Source organism: Microplitis demolitor, chromosome 8 (genome assembly GCF_026212275.2).
Source record: "Microplitis demolitor isolate Queensland-Clemson2020A chromosome 8, iyMicDemo2.1a, whole genome shotgun sequence".
NCBI lineage: Eukaryota > Metazoa > Arthropoda > Insecta > Hymenoptera > Braconidae > Microplitis > Microplitis demolitor.
This window is the reverse complement of record NC_068552.1, coordinates 14,205,151-14,231,523: the sequence shown is the minus strand read 5'-3', so window position 1 is coordinate 14,231,523 and position 26,373 is coordinate 14,205,151. Positions and strand designations below refer to the sequence as shown.

General features: G+C 32.7%; 1 protein-coding gene across 3 annotated transcripts in view; it reads left to right on the top strand.

Moving 5' to 3' along the window:
- Nucleotides 1-26,373, top strand: part of LOC103573231 (uncharacterized) — a 118,353-nt gene that overhangs the window by 68,442 nt on the left and 23,538 nt on the right. The window contains exon 1 of one of the 3 annotated variants that reach the window (XM_008552221.3): nucleotides 21,759-22,150. The exons of the other annotated variants lie outside the window; for them this stretch is intronic. Within the exon in view, the coding sequence (XP_008550443.1) occupies nucleotides 22,130-22,150 (21 nt within the window). The 5' untranslated portion in view covers nucleotides 21,759-22,129. Of the gene's footprint in view, nucleotides 1-21,758; nucleotides 22,151-26,373 lie in introns of those variants that run through there. 3 annotated transcript variants of the gene reach the window in all.

Genomic DNA, 26,373 nt, shown 5'->3' with positions numbered 1-26,373 from the left:
GAGAACAGAAATAGGATGTATAAGGATATCTTTCGTGGAGGACAGAATGTCGATATGCTTTTACGTTTCTAGTATTCCCATTAAATTAATTAACTCAAAAAACTATTTTAGATGAATATTTTCTAACTAGTTTTTAAATAAATAGTTTATGAACATGAAATATTTTTTAGTTTTTCCGAAAAATATTAATATATATGTCCATGCCTGGATTAAAATATAAAATATTTATAAACGAGATTTTAGTTAATTATTCAAACGGCCCAAGAGGTAATGGGTTGACTCGATAAAACAGTATGCTCTAACTCGATTGATGGGCATGGATATGGATATGATCTTGCAAACTATCGATGTCAATATATTTTGTGTGTTAACAATGTTAAATAACTATACCAGATTTTTTTTTAGTAAACTCGTATTAGATGAGTAAAATAAAATTTCCATTGGTAAAAGTAAAAAAAATTTTAGTAATTTAATTGAAAAGTTTTTGTGTACAATTAACGAGAATTTAATGATAAAATAATTTACGAGATTTTAAGCAGCGGTAGTAAAAAGTGCGTAGAATTTTCTAATTATTTTGGGTCCGTATAGAATATACAGAAGCCAGAGGAGAAATTAGAGATACGCCCTCTACTCGGGCTGGTAGTTTTCATGTGCGACGACGGAGAAGAGGGTGGAAAAACTCATATCCCCTAATGAAGTAAAACGGGACGGTGGAAGTGAGAAAGAAAGTGGAGACTCTACTCGTGAAGGAGGAGTTTCAGTTTGTGGAATAGACGGTAAGCGGGCAAGAGGAAAAGAGGGAAAGCGCCGTGTTATTTGGCAGAGAGTTCCGAGAAGGGGGTTGGGAGGATGTGTGTGTTGAGGCGAGATGATGGTAGGAGAGAAAGAGAAGTGAAAAAGCGTTGTGAGTGAGAGAGATCGGGTGGGTGAGAGTCTCAGGGAGTATAAAAGAGTGTGGGAATGAAAGAGGGGTTGAGAGGAGGATGGTGAAGGCGACTGAGAGTCTCGCGTTCATGAGAGTAAGAGAAGAAGAGTGCGGTGGTTGAGAAAGAGTGGAGGTGGTGGAGGAGGATGAGAACACAGACGTGGACGTGGGTTGTGGAGGAGCCAGCAGTGGGAGTGGAGGTGATGGAAAAAACGTGGAGGTGGAGGATCGCAGCAGAGCCACGATCGACGGTGACAAAGTATCCTGAGATGAGGGAAGGAAAAAGCTACCTCTACTTTTGCATGTATAGATAGACCTAAAGAGAAGGTGGAGGAGGTTGAGGTAGAGCTAGAGCTAGAGGTAAAAGTAGAGGTAGAGGAGGAGAATATGCAGCAGGCAAACGAGCAAGACGTGAAATATGAAATGCAAGAAATTACGAGTGATAACGAAATTTTGAATATTTTACTTTTTTTACTTTATTCATTGATTAATAAATCAAATATTTTTTAATAAACAAGACAAGGATTATATTTTGTTATTTATTATTTCATTCATTGAATGAATGAATAAACAATTAATATAGAAGCTATTAATTTATATAGCAGCGTCTGACTAAATTTTGATTTTTTTTTTTTACTAATAATGATATTGGAGACGGCAAAAATTGTCACCAATTAAAAAGTTGACCCTTTTTGCACGTTCGTCAGATATTAGAACTTGCTTCCATTTTACTTTAATCTTAACGGCCCGTTTAAGTTTATTTTCGTTCAAAAGTATATAGCCACTATGAAATATAAATGATGTATGGCGCGTTTAGTATATGTTACAACAGCAGAATCATGTCGTAACAGAAATTTTTTTAAATTTCAAGTTTATTATCATTTTACAGCTACTTTGCAATACAAATTTACCACTAACTCATATTTTTTATTCATGAGTCAACTTAAAATTTCTCTGTAGTTGATATCAATAAACCAAAAAAAAAACATTTACACAAAAAAAAATTATCTAATTGATTAGTTATAAAGTTTTGTTATTTAAAAAAAAATTTATAAGTTTTGAATGAGATTTTTTGCCATAAAAATTTGAATGGCACAATTTTTGAGTGCGATATACATATATTTGAAATACATAATATGCAAAATTTCCAAAATTATATTCTTAGTACATGCATATGTACTTTTAATTACCGTCTGTTTTAAACTCACATACAATTTTCAATACACAATAATAATACCTGAAATAAACGGTCAACGGCTATATAGCCGTACTTATATACATACATTTGCAGGTAACATGAACACAATACCCATCATCGTTGGATAATACTAGAAATAGTTGTTTTCCAAACTTCGAACACAGTCAGTAACACTCGCGAGCATAATGAATCTATATTCCAGTGGGGATGATGTACTTATACATGTATGGAGTATTATACACCAACATATAAATATATACAACCCAGTTGTCTGATGTTAAGGCCAGAACATATATAATAGTATCGTGTGGATGAGGTGGCTATCAGGGCGTATTCTCATCATCCTATATGATTGAACACATCACAACTATTGGTTGATTTTGAGTAGTTTCTCTCGGCTGGTATACATAGTGCATGCGTGGCCCGTAGCCGCGCGCTTTTCCAATTGTTACACGTTTGTCGATGAACGAGTACTGTAGAATACAGAGACGAATAACAACAGAACCGAGTAGTCTGTAACGCGTCAAATGCGGGAAACTCGAGCAAAATCAATGAACTTTTCAGTATTGCGGCTGGTACACAATTGTCTCGTTGTATTTGCCTCGTTTATAATGACTAATGGATCCATGTGGATACATACTAAATATCTCTCTGTATGTCTATATTTTAGATTTCTCGAGGGTGTGAGGTGTATTTATACATATGCTGTATTTATTAGATTGGCTCACATATATTTGCTATCACTAAAATGGATGAAATACGCACTTTATAGTAGCAAAATACAGCCAAGTTATAAATTAACCTAATTGAAAGGGTCTGTAGATTGATATTTCCAGCATAGAGGCTTCATAATTTTTGGCATGTCATTAAGGAGTGAATATTTAATTTAAAATTAAAAGGGACAAATCACATATTAATATGCATTTAAGTATTTAATTAAATTTTTAACTCCTTTAAATTTATAAGTTGACATTAATGATCAATTTCGTCATCAAATTCAAGTTTAAAATATACGAATTAATATTAGTTCATTTTATTATTTATTATTAAGTGGCATTAATTATATTTTCAAAGTTCACTTGACAAAATAATTAGAGTCTAAGTGAAGGATAGTTAATAAGTTAACATATTATTATATTGTCGGTTTTAAATATATCAGCTAACCGCAGATTTTATCTGTAAAAATGTGCGCTAAGTATGCATCTGTCATAGTAAAAATTTTTGAAATTAATAAAATTACGAAGTACACGGAGAGAAATTTATGGTAACAATTACAATATAGTATGAAAATGGTTCTCATAATGCATAGTTATAAGAACGGTAATTATATATATTATAAGAAATCGTTACCATAATATAGGGTAACGTTGACCGTAGTATAATGGCAACGATTACCATACCATGATGGGAGTAGTTACCATAACATATAGGATATATTATTCCCATATGCACTTAGGAACCGTTACAATATGGTTGTAGGATTGGTTCCTATTTGCTATGGGAACTATTCCTATGAGTATGGTAATCATTACTATAATTCTTTCACATGCAATATGGGAACTGATAACCTAATGATGGGAACTTTTCCCAAAAAGTATGGGCCTATCCCATAATTCCAAGTAATCATTACCATAACGGTATGGGATGATATTTCATAAATGTTCTAGGAACAGTTACCATAAATTTCTCTCCGTGTATAGATAGACGGTCGAAATTTTTGCGCTCTTATTATTCGACGCATACTTGGAGCGAGACATGACCGTGTCTCTTAATAATTTTAAAATAGCAGATTAAAATTAATTATTAAAGCCATCGAAATTTGACAAGATACTTCTTATTAAATATTCAAAAACAAAGAATTAAAGTATTCCAATGTATTATTAATGAGTATAAAAATATCAATGATTATTATTAGTAAAAGTATATATTCTATTATTAATAAAGTATAAAGTTCACAGTCAATCATTAACTATAATTAGTAGAAAATGAAATAACTGCATTAATTTTTAAATATTTTTAATTTGACAGAAGATTAATATTTTTTTATTATGATCATACGTCTGCTATAACCATAATTATATATTGCTAGTCTCGTACATATATTATAAAACATACTTAAGCCTTTGAGTTATGTACGACTAACAAGCCATCAAAGATTTGTACATTATATGGTGTATTGAACTTCCTAGATGGAACAATGGTGTAAGTCACCTGCACAAATGCACACGGAAGACAAAGAAGGTATTAGGCTTTCTGGTAAGGGTGAAGTGATGCCAAGCAGATTTCATATCAATGAATAGACATCATTGTCGATATGGAACTAAAGGCTAGCAACAGATTATAATATATATGTATATAGTTTTAGTTCTACCTGTGGAATATATACTCCGTTTACCAATTCACGGAGAAGTGAAGATGAAGCATAAAACCAAAAAAAAAAGATACAGGGTTTGTTGGTGAAAAAACAAATAGAGGGGAGGTATTTATAAATATATGGAGAGATTTTACGATAAAAGAAGAGTGTACTGATGAGTATGACAAATTATAATTTTCCCTTTTCGATTCTGTAAGGGATAGAAATAGTGTGTTAGTCTACACACTTGCTAGAAGGAAAGGGCGGGCAAAAAAGAACCGCTCAGGAAATAATGGGTTTTTATGCATTTGAATACGGTGAATCTTTTCTTTTAACTTCCATTCGAAATAATTAGACCAACTTTCCAGTCGCTATAAAGAAAAATGTTCTCCAATTGGGCGAAACAACCCATCCTCGAAAAAAAAAAATTACAATATATTATGGGAATGGTTCCCATAACGCAAAGTAACTGGTTTATGGTTTATATACATTATAGGAACCGTTACCATAATATCATAGTAATTATTACCATAAGATATGGTAACCATTACCATAATATATGGTAACCATTACCATAATATATAATAACAACTACCATAACAGTATGGTAGCCATTACCATTATCATACGGTAATAATTCCCATAAATTATGGAAATGATATTATAATATTATGGGAATAGTTACCATAATGTATAGGGTTTATTCTCATATGCACTTAGGAACCATTACAATATGGTTATAGGATTAATTCCTACTTAGTTATGGGAACTATTCCTATGAGTATGGTAATCATTACCATAATTCTTTCACACGCAATATGGGAACTGTTATCATAATGATGGGAATTGTTCCCATACTTATGGGAACTTTTCTCAGAAAGTACGGGCCTATATCCCATAATTCCAAGTAATCATTACCATAACAATACGGGAAGATATTTCATAAACGCGCTCGGAACGGTTACCATAAATTTCTCTCCGTGTAGTACTCGATCACTCCATGAATTTGTATACCGATATTTAGTGAAATTTAGTAAAAATAAATTTACAAATTCATGGGTGATCGGGTACTAGCTCCTTGATCGGATACTAGGTCTCTTACCTTATAATAAAAATGCTTGTATACTGTAAAACCAAGTGTGTCGTCAAAATTTACACTTACCAAATAACATTGAAACGCCATAAGCAATCTATAGATATTTAATACACCGTGAAACGTGTTTTAAATAACTACAAAAAACTATAGTTTCGCTTATGGCTAAACATAGAACACACTTGGTTTTAGAGTGTAATCTAAGTGGAATAAGTGATTTGCAGTACTGGTAGTAAATAAACATGCCAAAAAAAACAAAATGATTGAGGATAAATAACGAGAAATTCAAATGCACCGAAGAAGACCATACGTATTTTTGTGGCCGAAATTACGAGTTCACTGAAAAAATCCCTAAACAAAATTTTGAGAAAAACTATTGTGACTAAAAACAACAATGTTAAGAATAATAAATAAAAACAAACTAAAAGTAAATAAAAAAAAATACAGAAGACGAAAAGTTTGTTTTTCGTTTCTACTTTTATACTATCTTCGATTCTTTTGCTTATGTATATTCTTTCTTCGATAACTTTATCATATATTTTCAATGCACTGGTACACTATCACTATGATACTATATGCTAACGTATTCGCGTATCAGACCCTTTTCATCGAATAAACAGTTTCATCGATTCATTACACAAAGTAACTTTAACGTTAACCTATACAGATTTACCGATGATTAATGATCTATCGAAATTCATATTTTACAAGAAATTTTCAGCGTATTTAAATCCATCGACGACATTTGTCACCCCTGAATTTTCAACAGACGGGTATAATAATGACAAATTATTTGTAATCATAGTTACATTTATTGAGCTTATAAATTTTTACATACATCTTAAAAAATGTTTGAGACTAATGTAGGCAGATTGAATCTAAATCCACAGAAAACTCTTCTAACCCAGCTCAAAAGGTATAGTATCGTATCTATACCACAAAGATTTAAACACGTGGATTCGAGAAAGAGATTCACTATGATGCCACGTGGATAGCGGCTTTATCCTGACGTCACGGGTGCATTGTCTGCTGCTACTTCAACGTTCGTAGTACATTATATACTAGAATAAGAGTGAGATGAATGTACTAGTTATGTACATACATATATGTACCAATATTTGTGTAATAAAATACTTTCAAGAAAATATGAAGAGAGTATAAAGAAAAAAGAAAGATAAAGTTAAAAAAAAAAAAGAAAAAAAGACGTGTGTACATTCACTCACGTACGCCCGGGAAGCCAATACAATTGATATAAATTACCGGGGATGCACTTCGCGCGTAATACCATCACTACTACTGCTCTATACCACTGCCACCACCACCAGCACCTCAAATACCACGTTGTGCTAACAGATTGAACAAGAAAGGGATTTATTTTCCCGCGTTAATTACAATAAAAATAAAAGCCGATTGATCCACACACATCATAAAATACCTGAATAGATATACAACGCGCTGTTTATTTTTTGGATACCTTTTTTTTCTCTATTATCCTTTTTTGTTGTTGTTGTTTTCAAATGAATTATTTTTAAAATAAAATCCATCACACGGTTATGTTGACAAAAATGGAACGATTTTTAATCAAACTTATGACAGATTCTGTATTATATAATCACTCTAATAAATTAACCATCGGCGTTATTAAACTGATGAATGACAATAATATACGAGTATATTATTAATTAATTATTTTTAACAGTATGTTATTAATATTGTGTGCATATTTTAAATATTTATCATTCAAGTCGATCATTATTTTTTATTTCATATCGCTAAAGTAATACTAAATAAATTGAGATATATTTTTAACACATACATATATTTATACACCGAAAATTTCGCAACTAGCGCAAAATTTCTGTAAAGCTCGTTCGTTAGTCCACGAATGAATACATATGTGTAATTCAAGGTATCGGTGTGTTAGTGTGTGCGACAGAGAAAGGATCAACCAATGGTAAATTTTCTCTGTTATATACACACACGCATATATATATATATATACCATGACGATCTACAGAGAAATCCCTCGACCAAAGCCACGAGCGAATCAAACCTCTACATGTACATCTAGCTCATATATATATATATATATATATATATATATATATATATATATTTATATATATTATTATACAACAATATATGCATATATATGTATACATAAGTGCTTTTATGTGTATACACATATGAGTTGATGTGTGTAAATATATATCCACTAAGTTTTAATGTATAACACTATATATATATAGATATATGAGAACTGAGCCATAAAGTAGAGCATTGCCCCTCACACAAATACGCACACACATTTGTCCTGGCACAATTACCAACACAGATCGATTTTGGGTATTCTCTCGCGCACATACTCCCCTTTCTCCTGCTTCTCATAGTGTACAGTAAACTCCCACTCGCACTACTACCAACAGTGGGATTCCCCACTCCGACTCATCACTCGTGCCACCACCCCTTTCTCGTGGCACCCCTTCGCCGTAGTCGGCGTTTATTTCGCTCCCTCTACTCGATACTCTGCTCGCGATTCCTCATTTTCATCTGCCATCAAACTCCCTCGCTTTTTTACTCTACACTATCTGTCCTCCTTCAACTTACTTTTGTTCTCCCACACGTACATTCCATCTCTCACTCTTTGCCCACTGGTCACAACTTTCAATTTGTTATTTTAACATTATTTCGCGAACTTTCTCTCTGCTTATACTACCTTAGCTTTTTTGTTTATCCCCTTGTTCGATTGTTTTCAATGTCACTCTATTTTGTTTCTTCTTAAAGAAGATCCACTGCTCCTTTTTACAATTTTGTTTGCTAAGTACACGTGCTTTGTACATAATGAAATCATATCCATTTTTATCATAAGTCTAATTAATTCTTTCCATTGATAGTTTCTTTGGTAGGGTGAGAAAAAAAAATCAATTAAATTGAAAATCATAATTATCATTTTTATTCATTAAAAAATATATACAGAAATTTATTATTTTACTATTTTTACGCACGTCAATACAATATAAAAAAAGTACATCCATATCGAGAGTTACAATAAATTCGTAAAAAAATATCAGACATACAACGGCATAGACAACAATAATGCATTAGGCAAAGTAAAAAAATAAAAACGTTTGTTTCACTTTTCGCTCGTATGTCTCATCACATTTAATTCTGTTCCAAGCTTCGTCAAGGAGTAACGTTGACGCAGGGTTGCTTCTCCCTCTGCCTATTACTTTGCTTCTACTCGACACAACCAGAAATACATACATATATATCGTACCGACATATAGAGGGTATGTTTCTGCAACGTGGGTATAGCACATAGTCATATATATATATATGTATATATAAATACGTCAAGTCTCGTTTCTCTAGCAGTTCTCTTTCTCTCGCCTTAGCTCCCCTCTTTTATTCACGTCTATCTTCCTTACTGTTTCTCCCTCGTTTTACAGCACCCGTTCGTTCGTCGTTATTTCTACAGTCTACAGTATACACTCTTGTTCTTGTTCTTGCTCTTGTATATATTCTCGCACACATGCGCACAATATATGGAATTGTAGTGTAGATGCTGTAGATTTAGTAATGGTAGTGGTAGTAGTGAGTGTATAAGACGAGGTAGAACGTAGCAGTAGAATCTTGTCTCGAAACCCGTGGTTACCCCACCAGTTTTTCTCAATTTAAACTCAGCTCTCCCCTACAATTCTACGGCAAAGTGCGATGGAGAAAACATGAGGTATTGTAATAAATACAGAAGCAGGATAGAGAGTCTGGTCGTAAAACGACAAGAGGAGAATGCTCTAAGGAGTGAGAAGACAGAATAATAAGAGGGAGAGAGTGAGAAAATAGTGAGTAAAGGAGGATATTTTGGACGTAACTACTTGGAGAAGGACGAAACGAGGTGACTCACGGGTGGGGTTTTGGTGTGAGAGCAAGTCAGAAGGAATATATAGAGAGAGAAAGAGAATTAGAGTTGTAGGAGTATACATAAACGAGATGTGCTGTATCTATAGAACAGAGGAGAAAATACACTTGAGAGTGGGAGTTTATACGACGGCAGTGAGGGAGAAGTAAAACTGGTAGACAAAGATCGAGAGATCCCACTCCGCATATTCCAGCCCTTTCTGCCATGGCACAACGCAGCTAGCTCGTTCGCCGTTAGACAGGCTTCGGAGTTCCTCTCTCTAAAATATCTCACTGAGAATATTATAGAGACCCGACAGTGTGCTTGGTTTCGCTGCACTAAAGAGTGACAAAGATAGTAAGAGAGTAAGAGAATAACCGAGTCAGAATTTAAGCTGAAGAGAAGGATAAAATGAGTGAGACAAGTTGAAAGTATAAGAGAATGATGACAGAGAGGGAGTTTTAAACTGAGGGAGACAGGGAAAGCTCGCGAGTTCCGCGACTACTGGAGAAATTGAGATAGACATAAATTATTATTATTATTATTATTATTATAACAGAAAAAACTAAAAATTTTCTAACTTTTGTCATTCCACAATATTTCCAAACAAGTCTTTTAATATTTTACAAAAATATCCCCATCAATTTAAATGATTTTTCAAAAAAAAAAATTATTTTGATTTTCAGTAACAAGAAAAAAAACCCCGTCCGATTAATTCCTCGTTATCCAGCCTGGTCCACTGAGTAGCTCAAAATGCACAACAAAATACATAAAGACACTGGTCTTAACCCGAGCTGTGACACAAGGTAAGAACAGATGATCAGATCCCTCTCTCTAGCATACGAGGGGAAATGATACAAGGAGAGTCACCTCTCGAAGTCTCTTTCTTTTGTCTCCCTTCAAAGTGTCTTTTGTTCGTTCGTCTGACGTCCCCCAGGAGCCTACGTCCTACGTGTTTCTTTTTCTCCTCAGCGACGTACTCAATCGGGCAAGGGCCCCTATCGTATCTCCTCTCTTTTTTCCCGCTACTTTACATTTCCACAAGCTTCATTAAACAAACTGATACCAACTAAATCCACCAGTTTTTCCTTCACCTTTTTTCCAGCGTCTTAAATAATTTATAAAATTATCTTAATATCGTCGGGAAAGCGAAACAAAATAAAGCGAAAATCTAAATAAAATAAAATATAATTCTTATATTTCTTAAAACAAATCTTAGGCATTATCCTTGCATGGATAATAATATCTCAGCTAGAGAAATACCACATCTCTCTACAACTCCCAGCTAAGTATAATCTGTAGATTCTCATCCTACGGCACTGCATCATATCTAGCTCTCACACTCTTTCCCTCATCCTACAGCTCATTCTATCTCACTCTTTCTCTCTCCAAGTTCTCCTGGATTCTCTCCTCCGTTCTTCGTCAAAATTCATCCCTACCAGCATCGCCTCCGCACTTTAGCACCAGCACCACCAGCATCACTCTTTCTCCCTTACTCACTCCTCATGATTTAACCAACAGGATTGGTCGCTCTACCAGACCAATCACCGTTCAGTTCCGGACTTTGCGCATTCCCCACACACGTGGCTCGACATATACGTCCATATTTCCGCGGGACTACGAAAAATGTCAAAAAGTTTGGTTTTCAAGCGGTGGAGAACGTGGTCCTGGTGGTGATGCTTCTCTGTCTACCGCGAGAGCGCTCCGACACGTCGGCTGGTGAGCCGCGACCACGTGGCATTCATCCTCTCTCTTATATTTTTATTCTCATTATTTTTTTATTTTTAGTTTCATTTCTTTCTGTCTCGTTTCTTCGCACATTGTATTCTCTGTGTGTTGGATTCTCAGCTGCTTTTCAAACTAACACCACTCTTTTTATCATTTTTTTTTTTTTTTATCTTTTTCCAACACACAGCATCATTTCTCACTTACTCTTTGCTTTTATTATAACTCTTCTACTATTTAGTTGTCTCGCTAACTTAAGTCTGTTGCGTACGAGACCCGGCAAGTTCGAGGGCGACTTCAGACACTCTTAGATTTTTCTATGATATAGTCTGGCTAAGTATACATACATTCTTCTGTATTCATAAATGTATGTATATATATTTATATTTATATACACTTGACTTTATTTATTGTAAGCTCGGATATACTATCGAAAGTGCACTACCCTAGTCTCCGCAGTGCAGTCACACCGTCTACTTGATCTCGTCTTGCCTAAAATTTAATATCACTCAATTTTAAATATTTAGGACAATATAAATTACCCAACTTGGAAAAATAAATATAAATTAACACTAGATATGTATTAGCTACGATTAACAGAATGTAAATTTTAAAAAACAGGTAATAGGTTTTTTTTTTATATGAAAAATTAATCTATGTAATTTAAAAATTTCGGCGCGACAATCGTCCTTGGTCGGACGACACAAGACTAGTATATATATATTCGCGAGGCCGTGTCCGAAGGTCGCAGGATTGCACGACTCCAATACGTCTGCATACGTCGTCGCCTCTGGCGAACTTTGTATGTGCACAAGAAACTCGAGACACGTGTGTAGACATTGTAAAAAAAAACAAAAGCACCGTAAAACAATGATAAAACAATGTGCATCAAATTATTAGTCTGGTATAAAATAAAAGTAAATATTATTATGACAATAATAATAGTAATGATTTGATTACATGTAAGAATGAGTATGCATTAAGTAAAAAAAAAAAAATAAGTATAGTAAAAAAAACTTAACATTTAAAATGAAAAGTTAATCTCGTGACTTTTGTACACGAAAAAGACCCGCAACTTCCGGACATTTCGTGATGCATGTCTCGCGGCAGTATACGAATATGTACAAGTCACCATGGATTCTTTATTTTCTGTAGGTGTGCTTACTTTTTGTTGAGATGCGTTTATATGTCGATATCTGACGCCACTCACATATGAATACATATATATAAGCTTGAAGGAAAGTAAAGAACTGCTACGGTAAATAACTCAAGAGAGAAAGAGAGTTAAAAAAAAGGTATCAGAGGCCAAAGCCAGCTTGTGGCCTTGTTGTTGCCTAAATAGGTCACCATGACAGAAACTGTTATAAATTATAGAACAAAGATAGTAATTAATTTTCGACTTGGATTCATGGTGAAAATTTTTTTTATTTAAAAACTATAATTTATATAGATTTTATTAAAAATGAACCGATAATTATTATCAAAGTAATTATTTTTCACCATGTACTGTAATTATTTTTTAATAATAAATAATTAAGGAACTAAAAGTTTTAAGGCGGATAGAAAAGTTGGATATAAAATATGTTAAAATATGAGTATTAAAAAGTAATTGTAGTCAGATAAATGGTACAGTGACGAAGAAATGATGAAGTTGGAAGTATTAGTAGTAAAACTAACTAGTTACTTGCAAAAGTATGTCGTTGCGAGAAGTATAGAATACTTGGAACATATATCGTGGTTTTACTTCAAGAGTTGAACGGTGACTCAGGCCGTCACAAATAAGTGTGCCACGGATATTCCTCTCTTTATTTTTCAACTCTCTTGTCTGTTCTCTTGACTTGACTGCACGCGCCGCCGCGTTCTTAATGCCGTTAAAAAAAAATTTTTTTTTTTCGTTGCTAACTATTATGAATTGCTGACCATGTCTGAAAAGCTAATTGACAATTTCAATATAATATTTCATCAACTAAAAAATTTTTTTATCAAAATGAAAATTATATAAATCTCGAGTCGATACTAATTTTTCCGGTTAATTTTACTAGATAATTAAAAATCATTTTATTAGTAAAATACTTTATTATCATACCCACGTAATTAATAAGTAATTAGTAAGTACTCAAATATCCATAATTTATCTTAATTTGTTAAATTAAATAAATTTAGTGTTATTTTATTTTTGAAATTTTTACCGATTTAAATCGATAATAAGCTCTTGATAAAAATTGATGAATTTCCAATACTAGAGTAGTGTGCATTGAGTCATTATATCATGAGTATGGAACGTGTGCCGATCAAGGGTTTCCAAAATAATAACACAAAATATTTCATAGCATGCCTAAAACTCACCACGAGGATTTGGAACATTTTAATAGCTTACCGCGTGGTTCAAATACTTGAAATAATCTACTACAAGAGCTATCATAAAACTCTTGAATCATAAAGCTTGCTAGCTAATTCCCAAGCATTAAAAAAACTTTTTCATTCATTAAGTATTTTTTTTCTTCTTCGTCGCAACTTTAATACTTATATTTTTATTTCCCCGAGCAATCTATATAATGCTCTAAAAAAAAAAAATAAATAAATAAAAAAAAAAAGCTCGTAATACTTATTCTGATTCAACAAGTACAAATGCAAAGCAACAACTCCTTCGTTGATGACACACCAACTCCAGCTGAGTTTAGTGTCCAAAGTAAAGTAAGATACGTAGATGTAGATGTAGATGTAGCATCATAATATATCAGAAATATATGCACGAACCTGGTAATTTTTTATTTATATTTTTCTCTCTATATATTCAATCCATGTATTACACACACGATCTTTACTCTTTAAACTTATCCGCCGACGCTCGTGGCGTACAGAACAGAAGTGGTACTCGCAGCTACCGCAATGAAGCTTAATATGGAATGCGACCGAGCTAGGCATCAGCCTTGAGCTGGCCAGTAGCGCGAGTCAGTCTAAGGTGCGACTTTATTTAACATTTATATTAGGTTGATTTTTCCCGCGTATTCATCCGACTCACTATCCGACAGACATCAACACTACAAGCAGTTTGACGTATAAAAATTATTAAATCAATAAGAATAATAAATTTAGCCGTGTCATGACAGGTGGTTAATTCATTATCGCACATTAAATAAATATATAGATAATATCTATTTAGTATCGGTATCTATATCTATATACTCTCATCAATAGCGCCAAGATCTATCGCAAATGAAACCAATCCAAAGTACACATCAAACAACAAAAACCGCTACCCCGACCTACACTAAATAATATCACCCCCACTCACGCATTAGACTTTAATATATGTATATATATATATGTGTATATAAATATAGTATTAAATCAGGCAAACACTAGCGCCCAATCGAGTTAATCCATCTGTTATATTCACACGGCTGATCATCTCGAATGATTAATACTCTAGCAACAATGATTTGGGCCGTTGCCCACGCACGTTTCACATCATATAGGAGAGAGTAGATTAGTAGCCGAGTTATAGCAGATATGAGATGAGAGTACACCAGAGCAGAGTAAAGACTAGATTTGACTCTTTGGCGCGCGACCACACGACACATAACACAGCTATTACAATAATAATAATAACAACAACAACAACAACAACTTTACCCAGTCGTTCACACTGGGCCGCCTCAACGTGTCGTAAAACTAATCTCCGAGATACCGATTACATAAGCCGCCCTCTTGTTCCCGTAATTCCCTCGATATATAGATAGAGTTTGTTAGTTTTATACATTGTATATAAATATATGTATGTATACATGAACCAATATATATATAATACTACACTTGTCGTGTCTTTCTCGTACATTTAATGCTTGACTCGCACTTTCCGTGGGTCGGTTCGTTGACGTACGTGCACCCGACCTACCTCAACTACTGGTGTATACTGGCATATACATACATATATATATATATTTATATATATAAACTCAATCGTCGGTTTTGTGTTGCCACTGTCTATTTACCTTCAATGTCGTTATACTCGTCTGCGTGCCGATGCCCGTGTTCATGCATCATAAATCTTGACAAATAAACACGTGTTTCTATTATTAATGATATATTATGATTGTGTATTTAACTTACGAGCGAACCAAGAACTTAAGAACTGTTTATATATATGTCGAATATCATAACAGTATATTATGAATAAAATTTATAATTTATTAATTCAGTATTTAAAATAGCACGTGTGTGATAACTTTAGAGACGTTAAAAGTTGACAGTGGCTTTGAATATAAATATATAAAGAGATTTAAAAATCTAGAGACTGTTGTATTTAAACCGCAATCCGACCCTAGCTAGGTCAGGGTTATAAGCGTCAGACTTGGCAATTTGTGAAAGAGAATGAAAAGAATGAGTATAATAGGGATCACGACAAGACAACGGAAAAAATAAGAGAGAAAAGTGATTTTGTGACTGGTAATCTCATGGGTCGACACGTACTCTCGTTTCTTAACTCATTACAGCCTTTTATTTCCTCCCTTTTCATCCTCCTACTTCTTGTTCACGGAGCGTTGATCCCTACACTAGTATAAAATTAATTGAAGATAACACGCGCCGTGGCAGCAATTTTCGCACTGTTTTACCCGGCAACTTTATACTGTTTAAATTGTTCCCAGTGAATCACGTACCAAAGCAGCGGCATCAGGTTACCTAAAGTGGCCGCGGGACTCTTTAAAAACTCGGCTTTTAAGTAAACGAAAGAATTTACTCAGTAGTATGAGGCCACTTGCCACTCTGCCGACAAAAGAATTAAACATGTCCTTTTTTTAAACATATATACATGTTTTGAAAAAGGGAGAAAGTTTATTGCCTTTATATATTTATTTATATTTCATGAATCAAAACAGAGAATCACAAGTGTGATAAATAACTCGGGTTAGTTAAGAAAATAAATATTAAAAAGAAAAGTTAATTATACGAATACATTAAAATTTTTTTTTTATTTTATAGAAAAATAAAATTTATATACACGCAAGATGATAAGATTCATCGAGTTATACCTGTATATATACATATATAGATATATATTTATATGTGTTTGTGAGTATGTGTAAATAAGTAAGAAAGAAACAGAGATAATTTTTCTGCACATGAGGACATAAGTTATTTCTGATGTCAATGATATATATTCTTATCATTAAATTCCAAATACTGATAAACGGGAACCGCTCATTTACTTTTTTTATTCTCAGCACACATATAAATTACACCAATTAAATTAAAAGTATACAACGTCACTGCAATTAATAACAAATGTCTTTATTTTTCAAATTTGATTGATAAAAAAAAAAATAAATAATAAAAATAATTTTATAAAGTTTTAATAACAAAATAAAACTGAAAAGCAAATAGAAAGTAATTATAAATATTTTATGCACATTAAATTATTGTTGTACATGGAAGCAAATTTTATTAGCAAATATTTTCTGTAATAAGGGGTGTATATACAAAGTAAATTAATGTTTAATGAAAAATATTATAGAACGCTGGTGTTGTACACAAAATTTTCCCGGGCTCTGTTGCGCGTCAGACGGTTATATATCCGTACAGCAATATCTAGACGCGTACGGTTTTATAAATAGAGAACGCGCCCTCACTACACACTAAAAGCTACACAATTAAGCCTCATATATGTATATATATATACACTAGTCAAGTGAGTCCCCAAATTGTTTTCGTAAACTATTTTTGATTTTATACATCGCGTGTTATATTATTACTTTGAGGCAAAAATATCATTCTTATCAACTATTTACTAATTACTATTATTTACAATTATTTAATTGTTAGTTAAGTAACAAGAATTAATCGATGTATGCATGGAAAAAAATGAACTATATAAACTGAGAAACGACAAGTAATATAATGAAGTGATCAGTAAATACTATCATTATAAACAGCAATTCTTCAATTTATACACGCAGAGAAATTTTTAGTAAGAATTACCCAAAAAGTTTGATACTGTGAGGTCCTGAGATAAATCGTCGCCTTTATGGGTAAACCTCGTAACTGCAAAATTATAATTTTTTCAGAAATCGGTCAAAAAATCTATTCTGTTACATATGCGTCAATAAAATATTATAATTCAAAAGTCTCTCGAACATTCTGTTATAATTATTCAAATTTGAAATTTTTTTTACGCTATAGCAGTACTAAAGAATGTTTACTCATAATTTTAACTGAAAAAAAAGTAGTTACGAGGTTTATCCAGAAAACGGATGAAATATAAATTTCTCTCATGGATATTCTAAAATATACTACTCGATAGAATTTAAATGAAGTGCAATTTCTACTAACAACATAGTCAAAATTTAGTTACTGACTACATATCCTGACAGTACCAAACTTTATAGATAATTTTTACTCGAAAATTGTCTGCGTGTAATTAAAACGTAAATATTAAAATTAATTGTCTATGCACACTGAAAAAAATAAATATTTGTCCCAAATAAATCGATTTATTTGTGGTTTTTTATTGAATGTTTCTTAATGACAAATAAATATATTTGGTACAACTAAATATGACAGTTGATTCAAATAATTTTATAATTTGACTGAAATATATAATTTATTTGCGGTAAGTGAATGATATATTTTTGGTAAAGATATTCAATTTGTGACAAATAACGAAAAATTTGGTGATACTTAAGCACATGGCCCAACTAACCTTTATTTGCAGCAATTAGATCATTTCTTTACTCCAAATAAATCACGCATTTCACGCAATTAAATTGCTCAATTATATCTTTCTCATATATTATATCTTTATCATATCCAAATATACGATATCTTTGGCTCAAATAAATCTTAATCGGCTCAAATAAATCTTCTTTTCAGTGGCAGAAAAAATTAATATTTGAACTTTAAAAATTGCAACTGTAAAATTAAAAATTTATAACAAGTATTTTAAAATTTATTGCTTGGAATGTTAAAGTTCTCTATATTGACACGCAGGTTCCGGGTTATAATTTCGAACACTAATTTTTAAAGTTTATATTTTTCCGTGTAAGATAAAAGACCTAGTACCCGATCACGTCATGTATTTGTATGTCTATAATTAGTAAAATTTACTAAATATAGATATACAAATACATGAGTGATCGGGTACTAGATCCCTGATCGCCCTGTTTAAGAAATCTCATTCGTAATGATTTGAGATTACGTAACTCTTAATTATTTTGAATCATTCCATATTGTCTAAATTATTTTGCATCGAGTATAAATTTTGGAATGAATAATTTTAAATCATAATGAATTAAAAAATAACGAAATATTATTTTATGATTTAAAATTATTTGAAATAATTTAAACGCTCGAATCATTTCAAATTAAATTTAATCATTTATGATATGAAACAATATTAAATAATTTAGATTTTTAAAATCATTTTAAATTAGACTTCTTAATCAGGGTGGGTACTGGGCCTCTTACCTGATATTTAACTATTAATTATTAATTATAAATTAATAAGTAAGTAAAAGTAAATTTTATTTTTTGAAGTTTAATAATTAAATAACAAAACACCTGAGTGACAAGCGTTGATTGCGTTACTAAAATGAAAAGGGCTTTTTCATATATAAACTATATACTACTCCGTTCTCCATCGTCATCGTATCTGAAAGTTAGTTTCACTCTGACGTCGATGAAAGGATCTCTGCCAAACCGGCCGAGTTATTATCCAAGTACAACGCGGGCTCTCCGTTACTTCGAATGTGAAATATAAAACTTTATTTGTCTCGACGTCAAACCCAATACTGACAAAGTAACAAAATAATATTAGTTTAGCAAAACACCAACAACAAAATTACAGTAATTAATTAAATAATTAACACCACATATATTTATTTATTTACATATTTAAATATATATATGTATATTCATATAAATATTATAATATAAAAATATATATAGAAGGAAGAATAAAAATAAAAAGTATGAGCAAAGAGAAAATATATAACATCGATTGCTCTTTCTCGCTGTTTCTCAACGTGTCTTGTCTACTGTCTCTCTCATATATTTGTATCCGCATATCTTCTGTCTGCGTCTCTCGAGGTCTCCAAGTAGTTGCGCCCTCGCATGTTCCTTCGGGCAGCAGCCGAAGACTACGGAGCGGCAGTGTATGAAAATGTCGCGCAAAACCGCGTTTTATTTAACAGCCACATCCATTATATATTTTTTACAAACTATAATATTATATTGTTTTATCTATTAATATTATTTATTTAAATATATACTATATAAACGATATATACAGCAAGTAATAAAAAATATTTACGATGAATTTTCTTATGCTGGGAGGATTATAGAGTCGCAATACGACAACGCGAGCGTAGTCGCGTTTTGTCTGGTGCCGTGGCACGATTCTTTCGCTGGTAACAATCTACAGTTTATGCCAGTGGCGAGTTTAAAACCTAACGGATGCCGTACTATGTGGGTACCATTGGGCCCCGTCACTATTTTTATTTACCAGGCCCAAATTTTTAATAAAAATAATTCTATATTTTTTTATTCAAAAATTTTTCAATACAAAACTTTTTCATTTTTTTTTCTTTTTTAAATAAAATGTCCTTCAGTTCTCATTAAAAAAAAAAAAAAAAAAAAAAAAAAAGAATCACTTGAACAAATTTTAAAAAATATTGATTTTTTAAAAAATTAAACTTAAGACTCTGTAAATTTATAACAGAGCTCAACGTTTTGCATCGTCACGTGTACTTACGGATCGATGAAAAAGTAATCGATGTCGTGCGCGCCAGGGTTTTAATAGTGACAATATTTTAAATTCATATTTTTTTTTTTTTTTTTTTTTTTTTTTGTTTTTAAATTCAAATAAAATAATTCCCGCAAAATTTGACTTTTTTAATAAATATCAGATATTTGATTCCAAAAATTAATTAGGTGTATATGAGTTAATTTTATTAACAGTTTACAATTAATTACACACCATAATTACATTGTGTATTGTGTGTACCTGTTTTCCCAAATAACTATTTATATATATAATGCAAAGTCGTTGGTAAATTTGAATAGGGCTGTAAGTACCTTTTCATTCGACGGTAATTGTTCTATTACCTTCCTCCTCTCAATTACCCCGATACCGTAGTACTTGCGGTGTGTCTTTCAATAAGGATTATCTTGTGTTTTAAACGTCATAAATTATGAGACGGCTCATTCATCGTTTTATATACCAAGCAAACTCATAATTTAACTTTAACGCCGTGAATGACGTTTGACGCCTCCTTTACTTATTACCCCATACATATATATATATGTATATATATATATATACAAACAAATATAAACGTATATATGTACATGTATATATACTTAATCTATATAACAGAGAGTACATCGGCTATTTGTTAAGTTTGGGCGTTTAATCGAAGCATTAAATTGATTTTACGATCAGCTGTTAAGATTACGTACAGATACACCCCGATACACACACAAAATACATCTACATTGACACACTATACACTGCCGTGGTATTACACACAGCTCTATTGCACGTGTAATATATTTGTATGTTGTGTTAGGATAACACGTGGTTATACCGACAAAGTGTCCAGTGTTAACAGCCAAACGATATTCATTTTCATCGGAGGCATCGGAGTAACAAGATACAGAGACCTGACAATACCAACACATGCAAATTACTCATTTCATAAAAAAGGACGACAACAACATCAACAATCATACCAACGTCGATTAAGTATATATTTCTACGAGGACCTTCCGAAGGACGTGTTTATTATTACTATTTTTTTTATTTCTCATCTCACCGCGTGGTTTATTCTTCTCTACGGTACTCGCAACAAAAAACGTACATACATATAATATTTTATACAGGTATATGTTACTCAAATGTATGTATGTATGTATATAAGTAACATACAACTCTTGAATAAGTCGCGCGCACGCATTCGGTGGCATTTCACGGCGCGCACCTCATTAAGATTTTACGACTTGTTGGATGATGGACGGGGTCATTTACACCCGTTCATTCAGAAGCTGTTTCCACGTTTTCCATATTATTTACTACAAACTTTGTATATAAATGTTACCAAATTAATTATCATCATCGAGTCTAAAAAAAATAATGACGTCTCCATATCTTGAATACTAGAAAATAATTATCGATGATTAAAATTTTTTAGAATTCAAATTTAAATGGGAGTAAATTTAAAAAAAAAAAAAATAAAATAAATAAAAAATGAAAGCGCTTGTGGATCGACAAGAATGTAGAGGCTGAAAGCGCTTCGGCCGAGTGCGCAGTAGTTTACAGCAAGCGAACTAACAGCCCTGGCCTCGTCTCCCTTGGATAATTTCTCTCGCGGTTTTATCCCACGATCGAGAACATTATTGTCCCGGGTTCTCGTTCGTTGTTGCGACGGCACTGAGTCCCGTAGCGCTGTGCCGGAGTGCAGGTGGGCCGAGGGCTTACGGAGAGACCCGAGTCTGGACGTAGGAAACCCGAACGTCGGTACTCGTCGAAGACTGTTGTCAGAGTATTTCAGTAATGCTTTACATGGCCAACCAGCAAGTAGGTTTGTCCGTGAGAGTTGTTTTACGTCCAGTGATCGTGCGGTGTTTTATTGTACAACTCGTGCAGACGTTATACACACTACACTACGGCTTACGGCAATCGTGAGACCGTGACGATTATATATATATATATATATATATATACTTATATATATTTAATATTAATAATTAAAATAAAACTAAAACTTGAAGATATAAAGTTTTTATAAAATAAAATTTAAATTTAAATAAAATCACAACTGTGGACCTTTAAAGGTCGCTTTTTTTTCTTGTACTTGAAAAAATAAAACGGCTTTATCTCTTGTGATTTGTATGGTTTACGAACGATCCAAGATGCTGTCATCAGTGCCAGCTAAATAATAATGTGGTGCGACGTTGGTCAGGTGAGTTTAGTGAACGTTTACACATCTTGAGGATTTACGGTTTTATTTTACCCAAAATGTGATATATATTATAATTTAGTTATAGTTTTTAATTATACTACAATATAAAAATATCATTATCGCTCTGTAATACGGCTCCGATAAATGTGGAGGTGAATTTTTTATGGTGGTTTAATAATTACGAGTATGAGCAAAACCTTCCGCTGACCCGAGTGCTCCAGACGTCCAACTATTTGTACTCGGACGTTTTTTTTTTCTTTTTTTTTATGTTATAAGTGTCTTTTTTTATTGACTTGGTTTTTCATTATTTGTTCGCGTTATTTATTTATTTTTTTATTTTCTATTTATGAAATTTAAATTCTGTGAAAAAATAGTGTCTGATAATTTGTCATAGTCGAGCATTAAATTGTAATATTATTTGAAATTCTTTAAAAATCCTTTAAAATTCAGTACTCTACTAATAATTTTCTCTTAAAATTATCAAATTCCTTGTATCCGAGCTTTCAGTTTATTTGAAAATTAAAAAATTTTAAACTGAAAACTGAATTTGAATTTTCTGAACGTTATAAAAATTATAAATTATTTCTAAAATAATTTTAGTAACAAACGTCATTGTAATTTAAATTTTTTATCAGTTCATAAAACTTTCACCTGTGTTACACAGAAAAAGCCTGACGAATATTAATAAATATGTTAAAAATAGTTAATTACAGAGCCTAGAGCTGTTTCAATAGATAGTAAACTGTCAAAAACGTAAAATACACTGTACGATAATGGATAGCGGTGGAATGTCAGATTTGACGCGTGGTAACCTCGTGTTCGGTTGTTTGAATTTGAAGCGATCCCGCGTTTCTTTGGTCTGGTGAGTGTGCGGAGGGAGTGCGAGGAGGAAAGGAAGTACCGGATTCGCGAGTTGAACGAATGGAGTAGATAAGAGAGCGGGGAGAGACGACAAGAGCATCAGTAAGCGGCTGAGCAGACTGTTTTGCTTCTTTTCTTTACTTGTGTTATATTGGAGCACTTGTGTTGGTATATAGCATTACAAGACATCAATCCATCGAGGTATCTGTACATATACATATATAAATATATATCACACATGTATGTGTGAATGTTAAGTGTGATATAAGTATAGTAAATCGTCTCACACATAAGTACTACAATAATATATGTATGTATTATATATGTACAGCTCTACCATCGTTAAGTACAGGAAAGTCTCGCGGGCACTTATGACCAACCATCGAGCGGCTAACCGTTTCTATGACTACCTTTACGACAACAACTTATTGTAGGGAAGTTTTTTTAAAACATCACGACTTCATTTTCCACCTTTACTTCACTTTACGACCACAAGTACTTTTTTTTATGCATGGCTTCAATTTATGTTTACTCATATAAGCAATAAACTGAAGTTGTTGCTAAAAAAAATATAAATACTTATATAAATATTCATTTAATGTTGGATAATGTATATACTATTGAAGCGTTTACTTGTAAATTATATTGTCGTAAATGTCAAAGAACTTGTATTTAATGCAAGTACTTAGTGATTACACTTGCATGTATATATATAAGTATTTATTTAGACATGACGTATCATATTTTCGAGACTAAACGCATGACTAACGCACACGGCTTCGCGAGCTGCCGAGAAATTAGGTCTCGAGCGATGCCTGACAAAAGCCCAACTCCACGTGGTTTCCTCCAGTTCATCCCCCTAATAAAACTCCGCCGTATATATGTATATATATGAGTAGTTTTAGTCGCGTGCCCCACTGACGTATCCATTGTCTTTTTAACAGAGCCACCTGATCTAAAGAAACTTATTATATATATAAACAATATGTATATAATATAAGTATTATAGTCACAGGTGGATTGTCAATGAATTCAAAGTCAATAGCGGCGCATTGATCGGCTATAATTGATATTTTATTACACATACATATCGTATATTGTTCTATTATTATCATCGTAATCATGAACATAATCATAATGAATATTAAATCGAGTAGAAATAGGCGATGAGTTTTTAAATGGATAGGTCGTTGAATTGGAAAGGTATAAATAGAAGAGACGTTAAGTGGGGAGTGGATTTAATTGTGACGCAAAAATAAACCAGTTGGATTAGCGAGTAGTGATATGAGACATGTCTGGGCTTCACGTCTCTATAATACATAATACTAGGATACGGGTCATTTTCCGGTCGGGACATGTGAATGCGTTCTATATAAATATACATTGGGATTGTATACAACAACAATCTAGCTTGTACTCCATAAATTTATATCAAATACACACATATCATCCGAGTTATCGCATGCGGCAATAGCCAATACAGCTAGTGTTGACTGAAACATTTTCGTCCAGCAGACATGTCTATTTTTTGTTAGTCTTTTTTTTATTGATGACGATGATTATGATAGATAGGCCGTGGTATGTCTGGTAGCAGGTGTTGCCAGACAATATAAACTCAAAAATATCTATATACATGTAATTTATACGTGTATCTTTATGAATATATGTTGATATAGAGGACAAGTAGATTGGTCTTTTCCCTTGGAGACTATTAATGAGAGTAAGAGCGGGATAGGCAGTATATAGAGTGAGATATCGTCGTTGGGATCTGTCAATAGATTTCCCATTCATAAATTCGCCTCGAGCGTCATAGTTTCGTTAGCGTGAAAACTCTGCGCAAGCGACCACGTGGTGGCTTTGAAGAGCAACGAGACTTGATTTACGCGCGGTTTGTTTCACAGTTGCGCCCGCCTCCTTTCCATCCCGCCTCTCATTTGTCTGGCTTGTTCACTTTATATACACTCTATACTAACGCCGACGTCGACCTCTTGCTCTTTCTTTTGCTACTTCAAACACCTCCACAGCCTTAAATACTACTACTTATACTACCTCTACTTCTACCACTACCACTATAACAACTGTATAAACTCATACTGATATTTACCGTACTCGTTATTCATTATTTTTTCGCACACGATTTACTTGTCATGCTCTCACGTCATTCGTCTCTCTTATACAAATAACTTATAATAAATATACACTTAGGTATTTGTATTATCACCAGGTTATTAATATTATTTATTTCCATGTATACCTGACCCTCCACAACAATCCATCCTATTCAAATATACCAGTTTATTATTGTTATATATATAATTATCAGTTTTACACATAACTATCACACAATTCTACCAAAATACGAATTTATTTTTTTACTTCCAATCCTATTCAACTTCATTTCCGTCACAGACAAACCAAAAAAATTTAAATAGAGACTGAAAGTGAATTAAGTAAATGAATTTACATTAAAACACGTGGTCTGTCTGGATCTCTAGCTAATAGACATTTATTCAAGCGTGGTATTGTTTTGTTTACATTTACAAATAGACACAGCAATTAAGAGACCACTCACGGGTATTAATACAAACGAATCAGCTGACTCGAGTAGTAAAAAAAAATAAAATACCCAAACATATACACATACATGTATACATAAAATGTAGTATCTCATCACGATTACACGTCACTAAAAAAACGTTGACTATATGAATGTACTACGTAATAATATAATAAAAATGTATGTACACGTGAATTGATGATAGTAAGATAATTTATATTATTATCGATGTGTGTAATTATCGAGTTGTAAACAAGTGCTGTATATAACTATGTATTACGTGACATCGTTCGATTATCACATTAAATGTCATTGACATTACTTTTATATGTTTTTTTATACATAGATATATGTGTATGTATATAAATGAAAATAAGCTGTTGACTAATTCTTTCATCAACAGGTATAACAATACATAGTTTAAAAATATATCAAAATAATCTATACGTTTATGAATGATTTAGTGTAGATACGATAATCGAGTTGTACTTAAAGTCGTTATATTTTGTTTACTTAAACTATGAACCATCATTCTTAATCTAAAACCACAGTGGGGCGTCTTTGTCCGAGTTACCAGTTAATTTGTAGAGTTTGAACCGTTCAGGTATAGTGTTAAAGTGTAATAGTAGTAGTAGTAGCCGAGAAATTACTTGGAGCGTAGACTTTGTGGTAATGAAAGATGAATAATATGGTACCTGTCGTCCAGGGACTCAGTTGCGGTCTCAAGACCCAAAACGACAAATATAACACACCATAGTGCAGTACCATGGAGGGTATAGAGAACAGAAGAGAAGAGAATGGTTTA